The 19,994-nt window shown below is 33.9% G+C and overlaps 10 protein-coding genes across 13 annotated transcripts; 4 read left to right on the top strand and 6 right to left on the bottom strand.

Moving 5' to 3' along the window:
• Positions 1-4: 4 nt before the first annotated feature.
• Positions 5-2,332, bottom strand: LOC108559251 (putative serine/threonine-protein kinase C05D10.2). Its single transcript, XM_017916461.1, has 4 exons — positions 1,678-2,332; positions 1,414-1,620; positions 1,081-1,355; positions 5-1,029 (listed from the first exon to the last, which is right to left on the bottom strand). The coding sequence occupies exons 1-4, from the start codon at positions 1,935-1,937 to the stop codon at positions 290-292; spliced, it is 1,482 nt and encodes a 493-aa protein (XP_017771950.1). The 5' UTR covers positions 1,938-2,332; the 3' UTR covers positions 5-289.
• Positions 2,333-2,658: 326 nt separating this feature from the next.
• LOC108559285 (mRNA export factor) lies at positions 2,659-4,100 on the top strand. Its single transcript, XM_017916516.1, has 3 exons — positions 2,659-3,062; positions 3,115-3,479; positions 3,601-4,100. Exons 1-3 carry the CDS (start codon positions 2,793-2,795, stop codon positions 4,034-4,036), a joined length of 1,071 nt encoding a protein of 356 aa, XP_017772005.1. The 5' UTR covers positions 2,659-2,792; the 3' UTR covers positions 4,037-4,100.
• Positions 4,031-5,131, bottom strand: LOC108559286 (derlin-1). The gene is made up of 3 exons (XM_017916517.1): positions 4,985-5,131; positions 4,572-4,926; positions 4,031-4,510 (listed from the first exon to the last, which is right to left on the bottom strand). The coding sequence occupies exons 2-3, from the start codon at positions 4,923-4,925 to the stop codon at positions 4,109-4,111; spliced, it is 756 nt and encodes a 251-aa protein (XP_017772006.1). The 5' UTR covers position 4,926; positions 4,985-5,131; the 3' UTR covers positions 4,031-4,108.
• Positions 5,132-5,390: 259 nt separating this feature from the next.
• Positions 5,391-6,947, top strand: LOC108559243 (proliferating cell nuclear antigen). Its single transcript, XM_017916454.1, has 2 exons — positions 5,391-5,747; positions 6,299-6,947. Exons 1-2 carry the CDS (start codon positions 5,527-5,529, stop codon positions 6,858-6,860), a joined length of 783 nt encoding a protein of 260 aa, XP_017771943.1. The 5' UTR covers positions 5,391-5,526; the 3' UTR covers positions 6,861-6,947.
• On the bottom strand, positions 6,948-7,855 carry LOC108559244. Its single transcript, XM_017916455.1, has one exon. The coding sequence runs from the start codon at positions 7,668-7,670 to the stop codon at positions 7,023-7,025; it is 648 nt and encodes a 215-aa protein (XP_017771944.1). The 5' UTR covers positions 7,671-7,855; the 3' UTR covers positions 6,948-7,022.
• A 1,667-nt stretch (positions 7,856-9,522) lies between these two features.
• On the bottom strand, positions 9,523-10,004 carry LOC108559246 (cytochrome b-c1 complex subunit 7-like). The gene has a single exon (XM_017916457.1). The coding sequence runs from the start codon at positions 9,918-9,920 to the stop codon at positions 9,588-9,590; it is 333 nt and encodes a 110-aa protein (XP_017771946.1). The 5' UTR covers positions 9,921-10,004; the 3' UTR covers positions 9,523-9,587.
• LOC108559245 (exosome complex component MTR3-like) lies at positions 9,994-11,085 on the bottom strand. The gene is made up of 2 exons (XM_017916456.1): positions 10,807-11,085; positions 9,994-10,741 (listed from the first exon to the last, which is right to left on the bottom strand). Exons 1-2 carry the CDS (start codon positions 10,961-10,963, stop codon positions 10,053-10,055), a joined length of 846 nt encoding a protein of 281 aa, XP_017771945.1. The 5' UTR covers positions 10,964-11,085; the 3' UTR covers positions 9,994-10,052.
• A 219-nt stretch (positions 11,086-11,304) lies between these two features.
• LOC108559277 (40S ribosomal protein S12) lies at positions 11,305-12,199 on the top strand. The gene is made up of 4 exons (XM_017916505.1): positions 11,305-11,379; positions 11,512-11,542; positions 11,701-12,043; positions 12,106-12,199. The coding sequence occupies exons 2-4, from the start codon at positions 11,526-11,528 to the stop codon at positions 12,160-12,162; spliced, it is 417 nt and encodes a 138-aa protein (XP_017771994.1). The 5' UTR covers positions 11,305-11,379; positions 11,512-11,525; the 3' UTR covers positions 12,163-12,199.
• LOC108559275 (zinc finger MYND domain-containing protein 10) lies at positions 12,177-14,869 on the bottom strand. 2 transcript variants are annotated; one of them, XM_017916503.1, is made up of 6 exons: positions 14,848-14,869; positions 13,622-13,845; positions 13,080-13,565; positions 12,853-13,021; positions 12,459-12,799; positions 12,177-12,407 (listed from the first exon to the last, which is right to left on the bottom strand). In XM_017916503.1, exons 2-6 carry the CDS (start codon positions 13,705-13,707, stop codon positions 12,227-12,229), a joined length of 1,263 nt encoding a protein of 420 aa, XP_017771992.1. In that variant the 5' UTR covers positions 13,708-13,845; positions 14,848-14,869; the 3' UTR covers positions 12,177-12,226. The 2 variants fall into 2 exon arrangements, with proteins under 2 accessions (XP_017771992.1, XP_017771991.1); XM_017916502.1 differs by lacking the exon at positions 14,848-14,869 and having other exon boundaries at positions 13,622-14,105.
• A 43-nt stretch (positions 14,870-14,912) lies between these two features.
• LOC108559274 (acyl-CoA synthetase family member 3, mitochondrial) lies at positions 14,913-18,477 on the top strand. Of its 3 annotated transcripts, none has more exons than XM_017916501.1 (5): positions 14,913-15,215; positions 15,281-15,348; positions 15,507-15,899; positions 16,890-17,174; positions 17,234-18,477. In XM_017916501.1, the coding sequence occupies exons 3-5, from the start codon at positions 15,557-15,559 to the stop codon at positions 18,361-18,363; spliced, it is 1,758 nt and encodes a 585-aa protein (XP_017771990.1). In that variant the 5' UTR covers positions 14,913-15,215; positions 15,281-15,348; positions 15,507-15,556; the 3' UTR covers positions 18,364-18,477. The 3 variants fall into 3 exon arrangements, with proteins under 3 accessions (XP_017771990.1, XP_017771989.1, XP_017771988.1); XM_017916500.1 differs by having other exon boundaries at positions 14,914-15,215; positions 15,278-15,348; positions 15,549-15,899; XM_017916499.1 differs by having other exon boundaries at positions 14,914-15,215; positions 15,549-15,899.
• Positions 18,478-19,994: the final 1,517 nt, after the last annotated feature.

Raw genomic sequence — 19,994 nt, forward strand, 5'->3', positions numbered from 1 at the left:
CAATATTGATTATTGTCATTTATTTTCCGTCTATCGGTTTTATAACAGATCATTTTAAATTTGTCAAGAATTTTTATTTATATCACACGTGCCCAATATTAATACTGTAAATGATCCAGTCAGTGATCTCACAGTGATCTGCGCTAAACATCACAGTTTCTCTCCTATTGTTACAATGCAAGTAAAATAAACGATAATAATATTTTGTATATTGTAAAAATTTGATAAAATCATAAAGAGAAAAAAAAATAACTTAAAACTATAAATAAAGAAGATAAAATATAGAAATTTATCGCATTCCCGAGGCACGCAGTTCCATTAGAGCGCTCTGGGTGATGATCCCGTGCGTTTGATTAAAACTGTTAAAAGACATGTAAATGTTGTTCGCCTTCGGTTCCAGTGAGCGTCTCTTCAGGTGACTCGAAGTCTTCGAGTGTAAAGGCTGCCCATACTTCTTGGTCTCACTTTTGATTTGGTGGTTAGGGGGAACAGCCTGTCTGGCGGGTATCTTTGGCTCCGATTTGATGTAGACCGGGTTCTTCGGTTTCGTCTGGTGCAGTTTCGGTTCGGATTGTGTAACGTATGTCGAATTGCAGCGCGATTTTAGGAATCGCTCTGTATCTTTGGCCACTCTAGGTTTCACGTCGTATTTGAAATCTGGTTGCACTTTCACCAAATTCCTTTGAACCTTCAGAGGTTTCAATTTGGTGTGCTCCGCCATGATTTCATATAATTTATTGCGATAGTCGTCAACGGATAGTCGGATATCGTCGTTGAATGGGATTGTGACGGTGCACGGCATATCGATCTCTTGGTCCGGATCGTGAAATTTACTCACGTACGGATGTTTCAGCGCTTGCTGAGCGGTTAATCTTTTCGAAGGATTAAAAAACAGTAATTTATGTATAAGATCTAATCCATCGAAGGGAACATCAGGTCCTAGCATAGCTTTCAAAGGCACTTTATGAACATTTGACGCGTTCTTTATCATAGATGTCCCTATACCAGATACACAAACATTGCTAATATCTAAAAAAAAAATATTATATTATCTATAAACATTTCTATAGTAGATAATACCATCTTGTGAAGGTGTAGGTATAGTTGCCATGATCTTTTCAATCTGGTTCACAGTTGAACTTCCTGGAAAGATTGGTTTCCCTGCAATCATCTCACCCAAAATGCATCCCAAACTCCACATGTCTATGCCCTTGGTATATCTTCTATTTGCAATAAGAATTTCTGGTGCTCTGTACCACCTTGTTGCAACATAATCTGTTAAAGTGGGATCAGTATCATTGCCATCCAACATCTGAGTCAAAGATCTGGCTAGACCAAAATCAGCAATTTTACACCTAAAATAAATATGAAATTAATATAATTTATCAATACCAAGATTTAACTAACACAAACCGACATAGAGTGTCCAGCAAAATATTGCTTGGTTTCTGATCTCTGTGTATAACATTTCCTGAATGTATGTATTTTGTAGCCTTCAGCAGTTGATACATGATATATCTCTTATGGACATCTTTCAGTACATTACCTCTCTTAATAACATTATGTAAATCAGTTTCCATATATTCAAATCCTAAATAAATATCTCTGTTGTTTGCTGCCCTATAAGAAATATTTTTTAAATTTAATTTATGTTTTTACTCTTCCTTAATACAATACCTGTGTATGCTATGCAGCTTAATAATATTTGGATGGTTCTTGAAAGACTGCAAGAACATGATTTCTCTGAAAGTCCGCTGGGCATCTGTTTGGTTACGAAATGCATCAAAGATCTTCTTAACAGCTACAACTTCCTTGGTCTTCCTATCCACTGCTTTCCACACAATCCCATAAGCCCCCTTTCCCAATCTCTTGTGGATGTCAAACCTCTTTGAAATATGTTCATCAATTTCGCACATCTTATCCTTTGCCTGCGGCATTTTCTCGACCGAATTTACAAATGGAATTTTTTTTTACCCAAAACCAATTAATTAATTGTGATGCATGATTTATATAAGTTTTTTTTTTGTCAATATGTATCTCAAAAAGATCAATACATATAAAAATTAAGGTGACACCAAAAGTGTAATGCAGAAACAAATGAATTATTTAATGGAATCCTTGATGCGGCGCGTTTAATTATTAATAACAATTGATATTTTGATGTCTTCAGTTGGACGGTCACGGCGATATCTACGAAACGAATGAACACAAACTCATCAGTCCATCGATACGAATGAACGGTTAACGGTCGAAGGAATTGTTAAATCATTAAAAACGAAATAAAATTAAATAAATTTGTTTCCAACTCTGACAAATCACATCATTGGTTGCTATGGTAACCATCGCATGTAGTATATTTGAACTACTATTATTCGTGTTTCATTCAATTTTTAAAGAAATACATTTCCTGAGATTTTATGATGTAATAAATTATTTAAAATTAATGTTTTAGTACAGTAAAATCATTAACTTGTCACTTAATTCATATTAATTAAAGTAATAAATATGTAAATCAAACTTTTGTTCGAATGTAAATATCTTAGAATGATTTACATTAAAACCTAAGCTTTTTACAAAATATATCTTCAAAAATATGTGACTAAAAGCATGGACATTAAAGTCTAAATTAATGTTTATGTTTTACGTAGTTGGTATTAATGTACTTGTAAAACCTCCGGTTATAACCTCAAATTGTATGTGCAAAAAGCGCTCGTTTATTGATTGCAATAAACACCGATGCATTTGTTCTAAGTGTTTTTGTTTTCGTTTACCATAAAAAAAAAAACAAAAGCATGTTCAATCAAAGCCCATTTGGCCAGACGGCCGCGCAGAGTGTCCCGAATCCGATGAAGGATTACGAGGTAACATCACCGCCGGACGATTCAATAAGTTGTTTATCTTTTTCGCCCGCAACAATTCCGCAAAACTTCTTGATCGCTGGAAGTTGGGACAACCATGTACGTTGCTGGGAAGTGGAACAGACTGGAAGGACCATTCCCAAATCCATGCAAACCTGTGGAGGACCAGTATTAGATGTCTGCTGGAGTGATGATGGCACAAAGGTTTAAATCTTCTTACCATCATTCGCTCAATAAATAATTTGAATTTATATAGGTTTTCATGGCTGGTTGTGATAAACAAGCCAAGGCCTGGGATTTGGGCAGTAATCAGGTTGTCCAAGTAGCAGCACATGATGCTCCAATTAAGACATGCCATTGGATCAAAGCTCCAAATTACAGTTGTCTGATGACTGGATCATGGGACAAAACTCTGAAATTCTGGGACACACGTTCACCAAATCCAATTTTAAGTCTTAATCTACCAGATAGGTGTTATTGTGCTGATGTTGATTATCCAATGGCTGTCGTTGGGACTGCAGGAAGACAAATTATTATTTATCAGTTGGAAGGAAAACCTGAAGAATATAAAAGGACAGAGAGTCCACTGAAGTATCAACATAGATGTGTTGCAATTTTTAAGTAAGTTCTCAGCATTATTCATTTTACTTGCAGAATTAGAATTAAATTTCATAGCTGTTCTTCAAAAAAATATATTTTTAATATTACGTTATAATTAATCATATTTTTTTTAATATTTTAGGGATAAAAAGAAAGTTCCCACTGGATATGCGCTTGGTTCAGTGGAGGGTCGTGTAGCAATTCAGTACGTAAACCCAACGAGTCCCAAAGATAATTTCACATTCAAATGCCACCGATCCACCGGTGCCCTAAATGGATTCCAAGATATTTACGCGGTGAACGACATCGCATTCCACTCAGTTCATGGTACATTGGCAACAGTCGGTTCGGACGGCACCTTCAGCTTTTGGGATAAGGATGCTCGCACCAAGTTGAAACCGTCGGAAGCGATGGAACAACCTATCACCAGATGCGCATTCAACAACAGCGGCCAGATATTCGCATACGCTGTGAGCTACGACTGGAGCAAAGGCCACGAATTCTACAACACCTCTAAAAAGAATTACATATTTTTGCGATCCTGCTACGATGAATTGAAACCACGATCTTCACCATAATGATTTATTAGTTTTTAAATTACTTTATCGCTTTCTTTTTACAAATAAAAGTTTTCATTTTAACTATCTTAATTAATTGTTTCCCAAGACTTGGCCTCTACCCCAAATATGACGTCCGAACCGGCTACCACCATTTGGAGCTGGTTGTGCGGGTCTTTCTGGTGGAACACCAAACCCATAGACTCCTCCAGAGTTGCTGGGAAACCATTCTTTAATAATTGATGGCGTTTCCAATAGTACCGGTCCTCCTAACTCCTGTGGGAACTTGAATTTCATGAAGAAGTACAAATGCCCAATTATAATTCCCATCAGTTCAACTAAACCACCTCCATTGATAATCATGTTAAAGGCCAGCAGAACCCATGGCAGGTAAATTGCCTTGAACTGGGTTCCAAACCAAAAGTTCACAGTAACATCCTTGTTCAATTGACACCAAATGTATAGAACTGACAGTACCATTGGGTCCATTAACAACTGTAAATTAAATCATGATATAAATACAATGTAAAAATATATTATAAAAAATAATAATTACCTGAACATTAAGCACTAATCCCAAAATAATACAAACCAACCAATTAAATAACAACATATAAAAGTAATCGGCTGGTTTGCCTGCATATACTTCATTTTCCAGTCTTTTTGAGTATGTATGCAGAAAATATAAATTTATCAAGTAATGGAAACCTGTTGCTGGGCTGAGTGGATAATAGAAAACACAAGTTGCTAACCTCCATATTTGGAATTTCATTAAGGGTGTATACATCAATGTTAAATAAGCTGGATGCACTATACCAAACCGGCCAATTAAGGTAAAACCCACCGTCAGGGCAAGCCAGTACCTTGTGAAAAAAGGTACTGACCTGAACCAATCTGAGAAATCTGACATTCTGAAAAACAAAAACAAATTAAAGATAACCTTTCCCACACTTATTAAATTCAACCAACCTTCTTGTGCTTCTTAACTAAGGAATATTAATAAATTATCCAGACAATTGTTTCTACTCTCTCTCAGTCAAGTGCGTGTCTTTTATATTATAAATGAAAATATAACAAAACTCATCATCATTGAATCGATTTAATAAATACAATTTTGTGTCGTGTCCAAATGACACCAACAATGAAAATACAAAATTACTTCGCAGTCTTACCAATTGAAAGTAATTAAATAGAGGTTTTTTTAAATTGTAATTTTATGCAAAATTTGGCTAATAATTTCTCATGTTTTGGATCGCATTATTATTGGTAATGTTTTCGCAAAAGATTAAGTAAATATTGCTGTGAGAATAATATATTTTTATAAAGTTTTCGAAGGTCGCACGCGACTTCTAAATTCCCTAGTTTTAGGCGGGAATGGAACAAGTTCGTTATTTGCGAGTGCGCCATCGACACGCCATTAATGGTTGAGCTGCAGATAGAAGTGTTCAGTATCTTGTCGGTATCCGATTTTTTTTTGTTTGCAAACTAAGTAAAATCACAAACAGATAAACATGTTCGAAGCTCGTCTCGATAGCAGTGTTACGCTGAAAAAGGTATTAGAGGCTATCAAAGATCTTCTCAACGATGCCTCCTTCGATTGCTCCGACACCGGCATCCAATTGCAAGCCATGGACAATTCTCACGTATCGCTCGTTTCCCTCACACTGAAATCCGATGGATTCGATAAATACAGATGCGACAGAAATATCACGATGGGAATGAATTTGGCAAGGTGAGTCTTCAACTCCATACTTCCTTTGTTAACCTACGACGACTTTTTGGCGCCAAAATTACAGATTCATTTACATTATTAATGTTTCCTTCTTCATTATCTTAGTTCAAACTATTTCAAAGATTCTTCAAGAATTGTCATAATTCTAATAAATATACTGGTATAAAAAAAAATATTAAAAAATTAGTGTCACTAGATGCACTCAACATTTAAGACCATGGCAATTATAAATACTAATCAACATTATGTTGATTTTTGTTTACATGTTTAGTGCAATATGAGTAATTTCTTATTGTTATTTAAAACTATATTTGTAGAAACATATTCTACTAAGAAGTCTTATAAGTTCACTGTTATTAACAGTTGTTGTCAGTAATTTACAATATATTGTCATATTCTTTATTTACTTATAAGAGAAGTACATTAAAAATGTTTATATTAACACAAATATTCTTGGTATAATATTGAACTTGATTAATATCATCTTTATAACAATTATTTTTTAATAGAAAGACTATCATTCATTTGTAATAATCTTCTCTATTTTGCAGTATGGTAAAGATCTTGAAATGTGCAAACAATGATGATACAGTGACAATAAAAGCGCAGGACGATGCAGACACTGTAACATTCATGTTCGAATCGAAGAAGCAGGACAAGATCTCCGACTACGCAATGAAACTTATGAACCTGGACCAGGAACATCTTGGTATTCCCGACACCGACTTCTCTTGCGTGATCCGTATGCCGTCCATCGAGTTCGCCCGCATCTGTCGCGATCTTGCCCAGTTCGGTGAATCCATTGGAATTGCTTGCACCAAGGAGGGCGTAAAATTCTCAGCTTCTGGTGACATCGGCAGTGCGAACGTGAAGATCGCGCAGACCAGCAATTTCGAGAAAGAGGAAGAGTCCGTCACGATCGAGATGCAAGAACCGGTGGCGCTCACATTCGCATGTCAATACTTGAATTCCTTCACCAAAGCCACACCGCTCTCACCGCAGGTGCAACTCTCGATGTCCGACAATGTACCGCTGGTCGTTGAATACACCGTACCCGAACTTGGTCACATACGCTACTACCTTGCTCCCAAAATCGAAGAGGATGAGAATTAATTATTTTATTTGTACTATATTTCTAACTGTTTATTATAAGCTACAATTGTCTATTTTTTTTTAGTAATAAAAGTCTTTAAGAAAATACTGAACAAACAATATTTTACAGATTCTTTCAATATTTTAAGATAAATAAATACAGGTGACGGTCAAATTTTAATGCTATGTAGAATATACAGTGGAATCTCGCTTAACGTCGATCTCCTTGCGTTCCTTAACTTTTCTCCGGTTTCGCATAATCAACTCCATAATTTCATCCTTGCACTCTTCTACTACATCCTCGGGCATTTGCAGCATCTCGCACTCCAAGATGTTGCATATGGATTTAATGTAGGTAACGTTTGTAGATAAATTTGGTGTCTGCGGTGCACCAACATCGGTGACTACGGGACAATCTTCTTTGGTTTCTATTGTGCAGAGCGGAACGTATTTTAACTCCATACACGCAGGTATCGATTCACCGGTTACGTCAGAGGATCGGGGTGAAAATCGAAGAGAATCTTGATTATTTTCCGTTTCTGCCTCTATTTTAATATTACTATTTAGAAACTTTACGTCCTCTGTCGGTTCGTGATTATGGTTCACAAACTTTTTAACATAGTGCTGCTGATTGATTAAGATCGTAGTCACTCTGCCCTTGCAGTTTATAGATTTGTTCTTTACACAGCACCAGTAGAATATGTCATTGCGGTTCCTCTCCTTCACCATCAGATAACCGCGAATCCTTAGCTTGTGATTGCCCTTCTGCGAATAAATTATTTCGCAAGTCTCGCCCATTGTCGTCGACGTCGTATCATATTTAGTTTCCATAATTTCTAATGGAAATATATTAAATGCCCGACGGAAATACTATCATGGCCGACACCGTCACACTCGACACCGACATAAGACTGTATTTTCACCGACCCAACCCGACAAATCTCGACTCACCAACACGTCAATTTGAAAAGATTTTCCCGCGCTTTTTAACTCAATTTCAATACATTTAGTGGACGACACAAAATAATTCATTGTTTAACACATTGACCATGGCATGACCCATCGGTGGGTCATAAATTATAAATAATAGTTTTATCGCTATGCACGCCACTGATTTTGACTGAGTATAAGTTAAATATCTTACGTCAATTACAAAGCTTAAGCGCCAATATATTTCTTATACATATTATAATAATTCTTGAAGAAATTTAGAATAATACATGATATTGTGACACAATTTGTGCATAGTTTACAAATTACATTGCGAGACACATTTCTTATAAACTGTTTAAAAAAGTTTAAGTTAAGATATTTGACTTTTCACTCAGTCCAAAGGCGTTCACGAAAATTTTCTTTAGCAGCATGCAAAACGATTTGCGCTATCCTTAACGTGTTAAGACAGTGATTCTCAAACAGTTTGGTCTGCTTTTTCGTTGAGATCCGATGAGTTTTCAAGTTTTTTCTTAATTACAAGAAAATTACATAACTTTTGTTGCATTTCATGATTGCGTAAGATGGGCGACACTCTTACGCACTTTTTTATGAAACAAAAGTTACTTAATGTTCGTTACGTAACAGGGAAAAGACGTTTTTCAAGATAATTACATCACCGACCACAGCATTTAAAGCTGAATACCTCACCATTCCAACGAAACTATTAGAATCTTCGTGCTAAAGTCGAGCTGTAGAAATTTGAAAAAATTGAATAGGATTTTCTTAAAAATCGATGATTCGTTGAAATTTCACGTTTTTTCTTAATTACAAAAAAATGATCTTACGCAACTTTTTATGAAACAAAAATTTCGAAATTTTCGTTACGTAACAGGAAATAGAAGTTTTTCCGACTACTTTCATATTTTCGTGTATTTCTCGACAACCCTTCAAGATAATTACATCATCGACCACAGCATTTAAAGCTGAATACCTCACCTTTCCAACGAAACTATTGGCATCTTCCACCACTCCGAAGAATGGGTATGTGTAGAAAAACAACCAAGATTGATCTATCATCAATTTTTTGCGACCATACTTTGAGAATCAGTGGTTTAAGAAATTCCAATAGATAACTGAATCTCGAACACAGGAAAAAATACATAAGATGAAAAAATATCAACAACACCAATTAATATGTCAGGGTTTCCCAAACTAGGTTTTCCGTGAATTTTTTTTTCAATGTTTTTAAATTTTATTTAGTGTTCCGTGAAAATTTAGGGAAACCCTGATATATATATATAATTAATAATATTTTAAACATACATTTAGAAAATATTAATTCGCAAACATGTACTTTGTTCAGCAATAACATTAAACACTACATTTAAATAATTAATATAATATGTATTTCCATAATAAAAACGCTCACAATAATTGGAATATTATTGAATTTATACTTACTCTCAATATTTAAGGATTAAATCTCTGTATTATATTCTTATAGGATTCTATTTCATTTAGAATTTAGCAATTTCTAAATGATTTTGATATAATAATTACATAATTTAATATTAAATAGTCCATTAAAGTCTATTACCTCAGGCATTGTACATTTAATAGCAAGAAAGTACAGATGTTAATTTATACTTTTTTTACTGTTTTTTTTTTATGAATATGACAATAACATTATGGATATAGGATATAGGCAATAGGTAATACAAGAGAGGAATAGAACAAAGTAAAATACAAATAATTTTAGCATTATATTAAATATTACAACTGGATCTACACATATTTGAACTATTTGCAACGTTTTTAATATTGCTTGTTCCAGGCTTCCCTTTCTTCACGCTCTTTCTTAACTTCTTTCAAGAAAGGTTGGAGGTACATTACGTCTTCTTCCAATTTAGTCCACTGTTCCTTGGGAAGGATGTCCTTCTGGATGGACAGTTGTACAGCCCTAATGAGACGATAGTTACGCTCATCCACGACAGTTTGGGGCAGTCTCCTTAGGGCTTCCTTGACATCGTCATTTTCGTACAAGCAGTCATCTCTCATCAAACCCAATTTGTTGAAACCGGATAGATTGTAGGCCCACTTTTGGAGGGCATTGCTCATGAAGCGCCTCTGCACGAAACTTACAGCCATTATTTGATGAAATTCAATTGAATTTACAACTGGACTGTTAGGTAACAGGAGTAAGGATCTCAAACTGAAGTTAGTTGTGAAAGTTATAAAACCGATTGAGGTGACATGGTTAGAACAGAACTGCCAACTTATTTACTCTTCGTTGCTTTTATTTGCGCCTTTCAAAACGTGGTTTACAATGCATTTCTCAATTAATAATTTTATATCGCCGGAAGCGTCCGTCGAAATTGAAATGCTTTTAGAAATGTTTTCTAGATTAATATTGCCAGTTTGGTAAAATTGTGAAATCTGCTGATGCGTAGACATGAATGATGTTACTATGATTCCATGATCACTCTTTGTATCAGTCTCATCAAAGACTTCACATAACTGCTGTTCCTTCAATGTTGGATCCATTAGTATTTGATTATCAACAACTCCCATTGTAACAGCTGTCACTAAATCATACATTGGGACACTGGCATGTGCTAAAGCTACACAAGCACATGTTACGGCAGCACTTAAAGAGGAGCCATCATTTTCAAGTATTAAAGCATAGATGTCCACCTGGAAATTAGGGAATTCGTGGAGGCACACTGCTGGCTCCAAAGACTGTTTCAAAATAATACTATTTTGCTTCTCCTCTGAATCCTGTTGGAAGTTTCTCCTCTGTGGACAACTGAATGTTGCATATTTAAACTCACAATACAAGACTCCCTTCTGACTGTAATCAGTTTTGTTTGGTATTTCACGTGGATCAAAAACTGAAACTATAACTTTAGTGTTTCCCAATTCCAAGTAGGCACTTCCCTTTGCCTGACTGACAATTCCTGTTTTAATAACTAAAAGAAAAAGTTAACGAAATTATAATCATCTGCTTGTATTAAATAGTTAAATTAATAATTACACATTTTTCTGTGCTCAAGTGAATTTCTTCCGTCCTGCCTCTTGTTGTTAGATTTAAATAAACATTTCAACTCTTCCTTAAAAGTTTTTGATGGTGTGTATAATTTGTAGGAGACCGTGTTCTCCGGCCCATTTATTCGTTTCAAATCCACAGGCATTTTTATAAAGTAAAAGTTTATAGATAACCTCAACTATTGATGATTTTAGGTTATGGGTGAAGTTGTAACAAGACAAATCGTAAATTTGTAAACAAAACTTGCTTTACCAACATGTGTTGCATATACTAGGAAATATGCATTGCTGATGTTGGTAAACATTTATATTATAAACTTCTAGAAAACATGTTATTTTTATAACAATAAATTATTATTATCCTTATTGTTATGTTGGACGAGTGAATATTACATTATCAATATATAAAATTTTCTTTATATTATGTTCTCAGATAAGCTTATGTAAATATTTGAAATTAAGTTGGTCATACTGATAGGAAAATATAATACTCGGTAAAATCTGGTTATTTTTTCAACTTCAAGTTGAGCTTCCTTTTCCGTTCGACCGTTCGTGAGAGAAGGTAAATAAACGTACTCTATAGAGAAATCTATGAAAATCTTCTAATAATGAAGAAATCGGCAAAAATAAAGCCATTTAATCCAAATAGAACAATACCAGGATGTATTTTAATACAGTATTTCTTCTTTTTCAGTTAATACAGCAAACATGTCTGACGTCGAAGTGTAAGTAACTTTATAACCTCAAAGTCTTAACCAAAAAAGTAAACAAGTTTTTATAAATAATTCTAAAGTATACTAATAGTATGTTATTTTAATTTTCAAATAATTAATAGCATAATCCGATTTATTGTTGTGATTTAATATTTATTTTCATTCTGTAGTGATGATGCTCCCTCTGCCCCACCAGCAGTTGGTGGCCCAATGGATGTGAACCAGGCTTTACAAGATGTCTTGAAAACCGCTCTCATCCATGACGGTGTCATCCACGGGCTCCACGAGGCAGCTAAAACTCTCGACAAAAGGCAAGCTGTTCTTTGCATCCTCGCCGAAAACTGCGACGAACCCATGTACAAGAAACTGGTGTCTGCTTTGTGCTCTGAACATCAAATCCCCCTTATCAAGGTTGACAACAACAAGAAATTGGGAGAATGGGCTGGACTCTGCAAAATTGACAACACCGGCAAGGCCCGCAAAGTTGTTGGTTGCTCGTGCGTCGTAATCACAGTAAGTACAATTGCATAAGTCATATTGAATCCATATATTAACTTAATATATTTTCTTTTAAGGACTATGGTGAGGAATCCCCTGCCTTAGACGTTCTTAAGGAATACCTTAAGAAGTAAACATTTTTTTAATAATAAATTAAAAATATTCTAAGAATCCAGTTTGTTTTATTGAATCTAAATATTATTGAATACACATAACCTTGTGAGTATTCCAATCACTGACTTGGCAATTTCTTGAGCAGTACCAAGTTTTCTTGCATTTGGAACATCTTTGGATTGCAGCTTTATCACAAAGAGTGCAGTGTTCCTTATTCTTTGTTTCCATTTTCTCCAACAAGTCAGTATTGTATGCTGCCATTAACCTTCAAGTTGTTGATTGTAGTTTTTGCTTTAAATTGACAGATATTTATTACCTTTGAGCTGTAGTTTTTAATACTTCTTTGTCACTGCAAAAAATGACATCCACCTGATCTTTGGCTATTTTCTTCCATTTCTTCTCTCCCTGTTTCAATATATTATTTTTAATTTCCAATATAGTTTCTAGTAGAAATGGTTTGTTATTCGACGATGGTAACTCTGTAACGGATAGTTGACAAAGCCAGTGATTTAGTTCCATTAGTGGCGAGAGCTGATCCAATAAAGTTGGTGATAGAAGTGGCATTAATTTCATCAATTGCGAACGCCTCGAATCTGTTATCGGATAATACTCGAAACAGGCTTTATCCAATAGCAATTGCCTCAGACTTAACCAAATCTGCAAATATGGAATTTAAATACAATAATGTAAGTTATGTACACATGAAATACTTGAGCCTCTGATTGCATCAATAAATCACTGGGCAAGTTGTTTTCAACCCAGCTGCCTTCCCTATACACTTTTCCCTTACTGATCCAAGGCTTGTGCAGCATAACTTGTACGAGAAGCACGGGAACGTCTAAAGTCGAATAAATTCTTGAAGTTATTCCTATTGCAATCCTAAAACATTTTTTTTAGTTTTACAGCAATAGAGCTTTAATGTTAGAAAATAACGAACCTATCCATATTTTCAGCCAGATATCTTATAATGGATAAACAGCGAATCCCGATGGAAAACGCCAAATCCTCTTTCTGTCTTAATATTTCGGTCCTGCCCTTTTCGGCAGTACTCGGTTCCTTGCATTCTATGACTAGTAATTGGGCGACACAATCGTAGGCGTATTCCAGAAGGTCCGATGCCGCATCACCCAAGCTTTCGCATCCATTTGGATGGAATAAGATTAGTTCTAACAGACTGACGGCCACCGCTTCATGATACAGAATCGAGTAGGCTATGAATGTGCTTTCGGGATCCGGTCGCATTTGGAGCAGCAACGGAAGCAACTTTTGTTTCCATATGCTCACCAAGATCGCCTCGTGAACAAGAGCGCTGCTCTTGTTCAACGTAACGAAAGCTTCTTTCACGTACTCCTCTTTCATAGCGGAAGCCTCGATCACCGCTTCTTGGTTGAGTTTTTGAAGACGCTCGTGCCATTCCAACCAACTGAAAAACAGCGAATTTTGAAGAATAACATTGTTAAATTTTAAACGAAAACTTACTTTGAATTGCCCAGATCCTTTAAATTGTGATACTTAATTGTATCTATATAAAAATCAATTTCCGTAGGAAATAATATACTGTCCATTATGTTTTCGGAAAAGTATTTCAATGTCACACAGATGATATAAACTTATATATTGATAAAACATTTGAAGGTATCCACGGTAACCAAGGTTTGGGTTACCATTTTTTTTTTGTATCCATAGTCAATTAGTCAGCACTTCTATTACATAGAATACATATTAATCTAAATTATTGATTTATAAATTGGATAATTCTGACATCATGTATAGTCCGAAAATGTCGAGTAGTATATTTTAAAGAAGTTTAAATTATATTTACTTGAAACAGATTAAATTCAATGTTTGTACTTTAAATTTACGGCCGCCCATGATTATGTTATTAGTATGTGGGTTTATTTCCAAAAGAAGACGTAATTAAATGAGTTCATAATATTGACTAAAAGTCTAGAGGATTATGAACGTAATAAGTGTACTCTTTACTATGATACAAATAAATTATCTAAAAAAATAATTGAAATTTCTACAAATATTTTGTTTGTTGATGAGATTTAAGTTTCCAAACTTGCGAAATTTTGTTTCACAATAATAATTCGTAAGATCTTGACTAATTCTCATAGCTACTATGTCAGATGTGCTAGTCTTCAATCTATCCTGCATTAGATATTTTACTTATAAGATGTTTAAGAAAATGTTCTTGAAAGTTGATACAAGGTTATTACTGTGAATGGTTTGTAGACTTCCGCATATCTAAAACATTCATCTTAATACTTAATATTCTTAAGAGATGAAAAAAAAACAAAAAGTTTTTAAATGATATAACATTTTATAATAATAAAAAAAAAACTAGATAAAAATGTTGTAATAGTAAGATAAGTATTTAAAATTAAACAGTAGTCAAGTGAATGTTGTATTAATAAATAATGTTATTAATACAATTACTGAGCAGTATTAATATTAGTTATTAAACTCTTTAATCTTAGGTCATTAACAAATGATATCTTCTTTGTAGTCATAACTTTAAAATTAAATTAATAGAATAAAGTTGATGACTTCAACAATTATGATTATTAGCTTGATGTTAAGTATTAAAGATTTTAAAATAGTTTCAGACATGTATTCATTACAAGGCTTTTAGTTTCAATTCAATGTTATGCGCGTTTAGTGCCAATAATTGTTTTACGTAAATAAATGTATGTGCTCACATTGCAAATGCGTAATAACAAATTGTTGTTAGTTTATTAATATGATGAAAAACTTGAAGTGTGCTATAAATAGATTGGGAATTGCGCACGTATGGAAAGCGATAATGTGCAATGAATGATAAATATTTGTGAAGAGATCTGTACAATATGAACAGCGATTAACGTAAATTGAACGTTATATTCTCTCTCCTAATCTGATGTCGCTGGCGCCTATTTTACGAATCAGAACAGACGTAGAAAAAAGTTGGCAATGGTTGGCAACCTTTCGGAAACAAGTGCGACCCCACCACCACCACAACCAGGAAAATAATAATTAACCTCACCAATCAGCTGTCAGCAGATATAGCAGTTTCAACATCTTATTTTCAGTTCGGCTTGCAAATTATTATTATTTCTATCATTCTTTCCATTTATTGGGTTCCGCTTTCAGCAGATTTTCAGCAAGGAGGCAGCGAAAATCCAACAAGTGCTTCATCAAAATTACGCGTGGCTACAGCTTTGGTAATTATCTGCACAAATCCATTTCCCCATCATCATAATCCAATTCATTTACACTTTCGGTTTGACTTCTGGCCTAACCTTGATAAATAAAAGTCATTCACACACACACAAATACACTGATAAGAGATTATTATTTATTTTTATGCTTTATCATTCAGTGCAATCTACTGTTCTCATTTGAGTGTAACATTTGCACATAGGTACAAGAATGTCTGGACTGCTCTTCGGCGTAACAGGAAAACAGGTCAACCGCAGCACCTACACAGTGGTGAAGAGGCTTCAGCAGACCGCCAGCCATCCATTGATCAAGACTTCGCAGCAAGATGTAGTCCCTGTGTTTAGGAGAGCCTCGAATTACACTGACAAGATTGCACTTAAAGACACCTATGGCAGGTATACGTATGGTAACTTGTTCATGGGAGCCAAGGAATTGTCCAGTGACATATCAGTTAATGTTGGAAGGAAGAATAGTGAAAGGGTGCTGTTTTTGTGTCCAAATGATGCCAGCTATGTGCTCACCCAATGGGCCATTTGGATGTCAGGACAGATAGGTAAGAAGTTTTAATAATGTTATGTAATCATTACCATTACAAATAGTTTTACTCAAACAATAACAAAAGCTTACATATGACATCACTTGCTATTTCAAATAGTACAATTGTTCAACATACATTTTTTTCTATTGTCAAATGTCATCTTCTTATGAGGAGCTCTAACAAATTTCTAATACAAGTTTACAATATTTATCTATAAAATCACAAAAGAAATTAAAGTTGGTAATAAGGTCATTGAAATACATTATTATATCATTTAATTAATGTATATTTATATATGTACTTTATAAAATTGTATTTGTTGAAACTATTGTGTTATATTAATTATGTTTAAATATTAGTTTATTGTATATCAACATAATTATGCTATAAATGATAAATTAATTTGTTTGTTATTCAAATGTTGTTGAAATATTCATTCTATTAATATGTTATAATCAAGATACAATTTGGAAGTTTTTATCTGTACAACATTTTAGTCTAGTTATGAATTCTTGTTTTTATTTTATAAATATTGTTGGAAAGTTGGAATTAAATTTCGACTTAAAGATAATACAAAATGAAAGTACTGAATGCGCAACGCGTCCAAGGACTAATCCTTGAAGGACACCCAAAACAAATATTTAATTAAATTCGATTTAACTTTAATTTTTGTATGACAATTCGTGTGCATACTTGCTACTTGTTATTTTTATTGTCAAATACATAAGTGTAAATGAGACTTGCCTTTGTATTTGCTTTTTTTTTTAATGATTTTATTAACAACTTATATGAAGTGCTGCAAATTATTAGCGGTTGGCTGCGAGATAAAACTTTGATGTTTTGCGAGTGTGAATTTGTAGTGTGCTTATGGTACCAGTGATTGGTTAGTTAATGTCGTCTCGTGTGTTTGTATAAAGTGTTTCTGTTTCATTAGATGATCATCATGTATATGACGAAGTAACGTGGGATATACGGTATTATAAAGTAAATTTATTTTGATTACAGCCGTGCCATTAAGTTCATTGCATCCGCAAAATCTGTTGGAGTATTATTGTAACGATAGCAATGCCAAATTGCTCGTAACAATTCCCGAGTATGCCGAGCTCATGAACCGAGTTGCCAAAAATTGCAACAAGCAATTGCTTGTATTGGATGATAAACTTCGTCAGAATGCCACGCAAAAAGTGCCTTCCCGGCAATGTGATATGGACGCCGGTTTGTCCAAGGACTTCTACAATCGCAGTAACAGTATGATTTTATATACTAGCGGGACCACAGGAAATCCAAAAGGTTTTGTTAAAACATTTCTCATATTTTTTTGTAACATTTAATGTAAATTTTGTTTGTAGGTGTGGTTCTAACTCACAAGAATATTGTAACACAAATTACCACATTGCTGGATGCATGGAGATGGACCGAAAACGATACGATCTTGCATTGCTTGCCATTGCATCACGTACATGGTATAGTGAATGCCTTGATGTGTCCCCTATACGCAGGAGCTAAAATAAATATGTTGCCCAAATTCGACAAAGATAACGTATGGTCGCATTTGTTGGGCGTTAATGAAACAGCTTCCAACAGGATCACAACGTTCATGGCCGTCCCAACGATCTATACGAAATTGATTGAGGAACACAAGAAGTTGTTCAGCCAAGATAGCAAGATGTGCGAGCATATTAAGCAGATCTTGAAGACCAAAGTACGTCTTATGGTTAGCGGTAGCGCCCCGTTGCCCATTCCAGTTTACGAGAAGTGGTTGGAGATTAGCGGTCACAAGCTTTTGGAACGTTTCGGTATGACCGAAATCGGTATGTGTTTATCCAACACTTACGAGGGTAATCGAGAGCCCGGCTACGTTGGGCTGCCGCTTCCTGGAGTCTCCGTACGCTTGGCTCTGAAACAAGAATCCTCCGACAACGATTACGAAAATCTAATTGAAGTCACCAATTGCAACGGTCAGATTAACATAAAAAAGAACAAGCTGATCGAAGGCAACCCCGTCGGCGAGTTGCACGTTAAAGGCGAGAGTGTCTTCAAGGAATACTTCAATAGACCACAAGCAACGCAAAAAGAGTTCACCGAAGACGGCTGGTTCAAGACTGGAGATCTAGCCAAGTTCAACATGGACAAAGAATTGTTTAAGATGCTCGGCCGTACCAGTGTTGACATCATTAAATGCGGAGGATATAAAGTGAGCGCCTTGGAGATCGAGACACATCTACTCGGACATCCAAAAGTAGCGGATACGGCCGTTGTTGGCTTGAAGGACGAGACCTGGGGGGAAATTATCTGCGCTATCGTAGTCCTGAAGCCGGAGGCGACGATGGACCAGGAGGAGATGCGCGAATGGGCAAAAACCAAGATGCCTGAGTACACCGTGCCGAAGCAGCTCAAAATTGTACAGCAAATCGATAAAAATGCGATGGGCAAAATCAACAAGAAGGAATTGATAAAGAAGCTGTTTCCAGAAAATTGATTTGTTTTAATTCAGTTCTGACTATTTACACTAAATAATAATGATTTTTTGGCTTTTAAATGGAAACGCAACAGTTTTTCTTTTAAATTATTATTATGAATATTCTCTTCATTGCGGCATTTGTATATTTATACATTTATTTGTTTTTTTAATATTAAATAATATATATTGTATATTGTAATTAGATAACTCTGAAAGACTGAATTATAACTCTATTTATTTTACTTGCTGTAAGTTTTTCTTTTCTTTTGTGAGTGAAAAATAAATAAATATAAAATGTTTATTATTTCTTATATTATATGTAACTTAACTTTAACTAACAAATTTCTTGTGTGATAAGAAATTACTATTTTCACAAAAGCATTTAAATGTATATAACAAAAAAAAAAATATAATATTTATTCGAGACATAATAAAATATTGCATTCAATTATTAGATTAGATTAAAAGTTTTCTAAAATCAAGAAATATAACCTTTTACAAAACAAACCTGTTCTTCATTATATAAAACCTTGGTAGAAAATAATGATAATTTATATTTGAGATAAAAGTGATAAATTATATGAAGATTAATAATTTTGAATCAATTAATTTTTTCTCTAAATCAATCAAATTTCATATTTTACAATATGTTCGTTTTCTATACGTACTACTAAATACGTTATAGTCGTTAATCTTAAGTTTCTATAATTACGGAAAAAAAATAATATGCAAAGCTAATAATTTTTTAATCACGTTAAAAAAGAAGTTTTAGCACTAAAACGACTTTCATTTTCGATAATTAGAATACATTGATGATGCTACTATATATATTTTTTTTGTCTACTTTAATATTCGCGTAAAAATGTCAACTATGATATTCATTTCAATAATGCGGTTTTTTAATGTCAGATTAACTGTACAATTCTATCCAAATATTTCAATGGAAAATATATACAACGAATCAATCAGATTTTACAAACTAAATCATTTATATAAACAACAAAGTTTAAACGACTGGAATAATTAACTAGACTAGAATGTTATCGACCTGTCGCAAATATTAGTTTATTTGTTTAAAAATCCCGCCATAGAATTAGAGCACTTAATGGAACCGGTTTATAAATAATGCTTTAAACATAAAGTTTGTTTAAAGTAAATAAATATTAATAAACATAATTTATTGCTTATTTGATAAAATACATGCAAAGGGCTATTGACCGCAGTTTTTATAATTAAATATAGTTTCGATTTAAATTTTAGTATTTATTTCAAATTCCCGCCACAGAAAAGAACTATATCCGGTAATTAGATTATTTTAATTTTTAATAAAATAATATATATTGAACTACTATTTTGTAACTAATTTCTTATTTTATGTAATATTTAGTGTTCTATTATTATGGTAATTTTCTGCCATCAATCAGGTATACCACTTTTTTGATTATTTTTTAAATTTTTGTTTCCAGTATAAGAATGATTGTCGTATTGAATAAAATTAATATCTTCAATTATGTTTATAATTTTGATGGTAGAGTTTGATAGTTTGTAGTTAAATTGGAAAGTATTATTTGAGAGCTTCAAAATGCCGCCATTAATTTGATTGACTAACTATATCCGGTGGTGAAATATATTTAAAAGGATGGAAAATT

Source organism: Nicrophorus vespilloides, unplaced genomic scaffold (assembly GCF_001412225.1).
Source record: "Nicrophorus vespilloides isolate i.1.1-1 unplaced genomic scaffold, Nicve_v1.0, whole genome shotgun sequence".
Classification (NCBI taxonomy): domain Eukaryota; kingdom Metazoa; phylum Arthropoda; class Insecta; order Coleoptera; family Silphidae; genus Nicrophorus; species Nicrophorus vespilloides.

What these genes read in the sequence shown, in the direction of transcription:
- LOC108559251 (XM_017916461.1), bottom strand. Translation starts at nt 1,937, where the DNA reads ATGCCGCAGGCAAAGGATAAGATGTGCGAAATTGATGAACATATTTCA. An exon ending in TTGCTGGACACTCTATGTCG is followed by an intron (nt 1,356 to 1,413) that starts GTTTGTGTTAGT and finishes TATTTATTTTAG; the next exon opens with GTGTAAAATTGCTGATTTTG. An exon ending in ACCTACACCTTCACAAGATG is followed by an intron (nt 1,030 to 1,080) that starts GTATTATCTACT and finishes TTTTTTTTTTAG; the next exon opens with ATATTAGCAATGTTTGTGTA.
- LOC108559285 (XM_017916516.1), top strand. Translation starts at nt 2,793, where the DNA reads ATGTTCAATCAAAGCCCATTTGGCCAGACGGCCGCGCAGAGTGTCCCG. An exon ending in GGAGTGATGATGGCACAAAG is followed by an intron (nt 3,063 to 3,114) that starts GTTTAAATCTTC and finishes GAATTTATATAG; the next exon opens with GTTTTCATGGCTGGTTGTGA. An exon ending in AGATGTGTTGCAATTTTTAA is followed by an intron (nt 3,480 to 3,600) that starts GTAAGTTCTCAG and finishes TTAATATTTTAG; the next exon opens with GGATAAAAAGAAAGTTCCCA.
- LOC108559286 (XM_017916517.1), bottom strand. Translation starts at nt 4,925, where the DNA reads ATGTCAGATTTCTCAGATTGGTTCAGGTCAGTACCTTTTTTCACAAGG. An exon ending in GATTAGTGCTTAATGTTCAG is followed by an intron (nt 4,511 to 4,571) that starts GTAATTATTATT and finishes TTTAATTTACAG; the next exon opens with TTGTTAATGGACCCAATGGT.
- LOC108559243 (XM_017916454.1), top strand. Translation starts at nt 5,527, where the DNA reads ATGTTCGAAGCTCGTCTCGATAGCAGTGTTACGCTGAAAAAGGTATTA. An exon ending in ATGGGAATGAATTTGGCAAG is followed by an intron (nt 5,748 to 6,298) that starts GTGAGTCTTCAA and finishes TCTATTTTGCAG; the next exon opens with TATGGTAAAGATCTTGAAAT.
- LOC108559244 (XM_017916455.1), bottom strand. Translation starts at nt 7,670, where the DNA reads ATGGAAACTAAATATGATACGACGTCGACGACAATGGGCGAGACTTGC.
- LOC108559246 (XM_017916457.1), bottom strand. Translation starts at nt 9,920, where the DNA reads ATGGCTGTAAGTTTCGTGCAGAGGCGCTTCATGAGCAATGCCCTCCAA.
- LOC108559245 (XM_017916456.1), bottom strand. Translation starts at nt 10,963, where the DNA reads ATGCCTGTGGATTTGAAACGAATAAATGGGCCGGAGAACACGGTCTCC. An exon ending in ACTTGAGCACAGAAAAATGT is followed by an intron (nt 10,742 to 10,806) that starts GTAATTATTAAT and finishes TTTTTCTTTTAG; the next exon opens with TTATTAAAACAGGAATTGTC.
- LOC108559277 (XM_017916505.1), top strand. An exon ending in GCTCGTGCGTCGTAATCACA is followed by an intron (nt 12,044 to 12,105) that starts GTAAGTACAATT and finishes TTTTCTTTTAAG; the next exon opens with GACTATGGTGAGGAATCCCC.
- LOC108559275 (XM_017916503.1), bottom strand. Translation starts at nt 13,707, where the DNA reads ATGGACAGTATATTATTTCCTACGGAAATTGATTTTTATATAGATACA. An exon ending in AAGGATCTGGGCAATTCAAA is followed by an intron (nt 13,566 to 13,621) that starts GTAAGTTTTCGT and finishes GCTGTTTTTCAG; the next exon opens with TTGGTTGGAATGGCACGAGC. An exon ending in TGATGCAATCAGAGGCTCAA is followed by an intron (nt 12,800 to 12,852) that starts GTATTTCATGTG and finishes CCATATTTGCAG; the next exon opens with ATTTGGTTAAGTCTGAGGCA.
- LOC108559274 (XM_017916501.1), top strand. Translation starts at nt 15,557, where the DNA reads ATGTCTGGACTGCTCTTCGGCGTAACAGGAAAACAGGTCAACCGCAGC. An exon ending in TTGGATGTCAGGACAGATAG is followed by an intron (nt 15,900 to 16,889) that starts GTAAGAAGTTTT and finishes TTTTGATTACAG; the next exon opens with CCGTGCCATTAAGTTCATTG. An exon ending in GACCACAGGAAATCCAAAAG is followed by an intron (nt 17,175 to 17,233) that starts GTTTTGTTAAAA and finishes TTTTGTTTGTAG; the next exon opens with GTGTGGTTCTAACTCACAAG.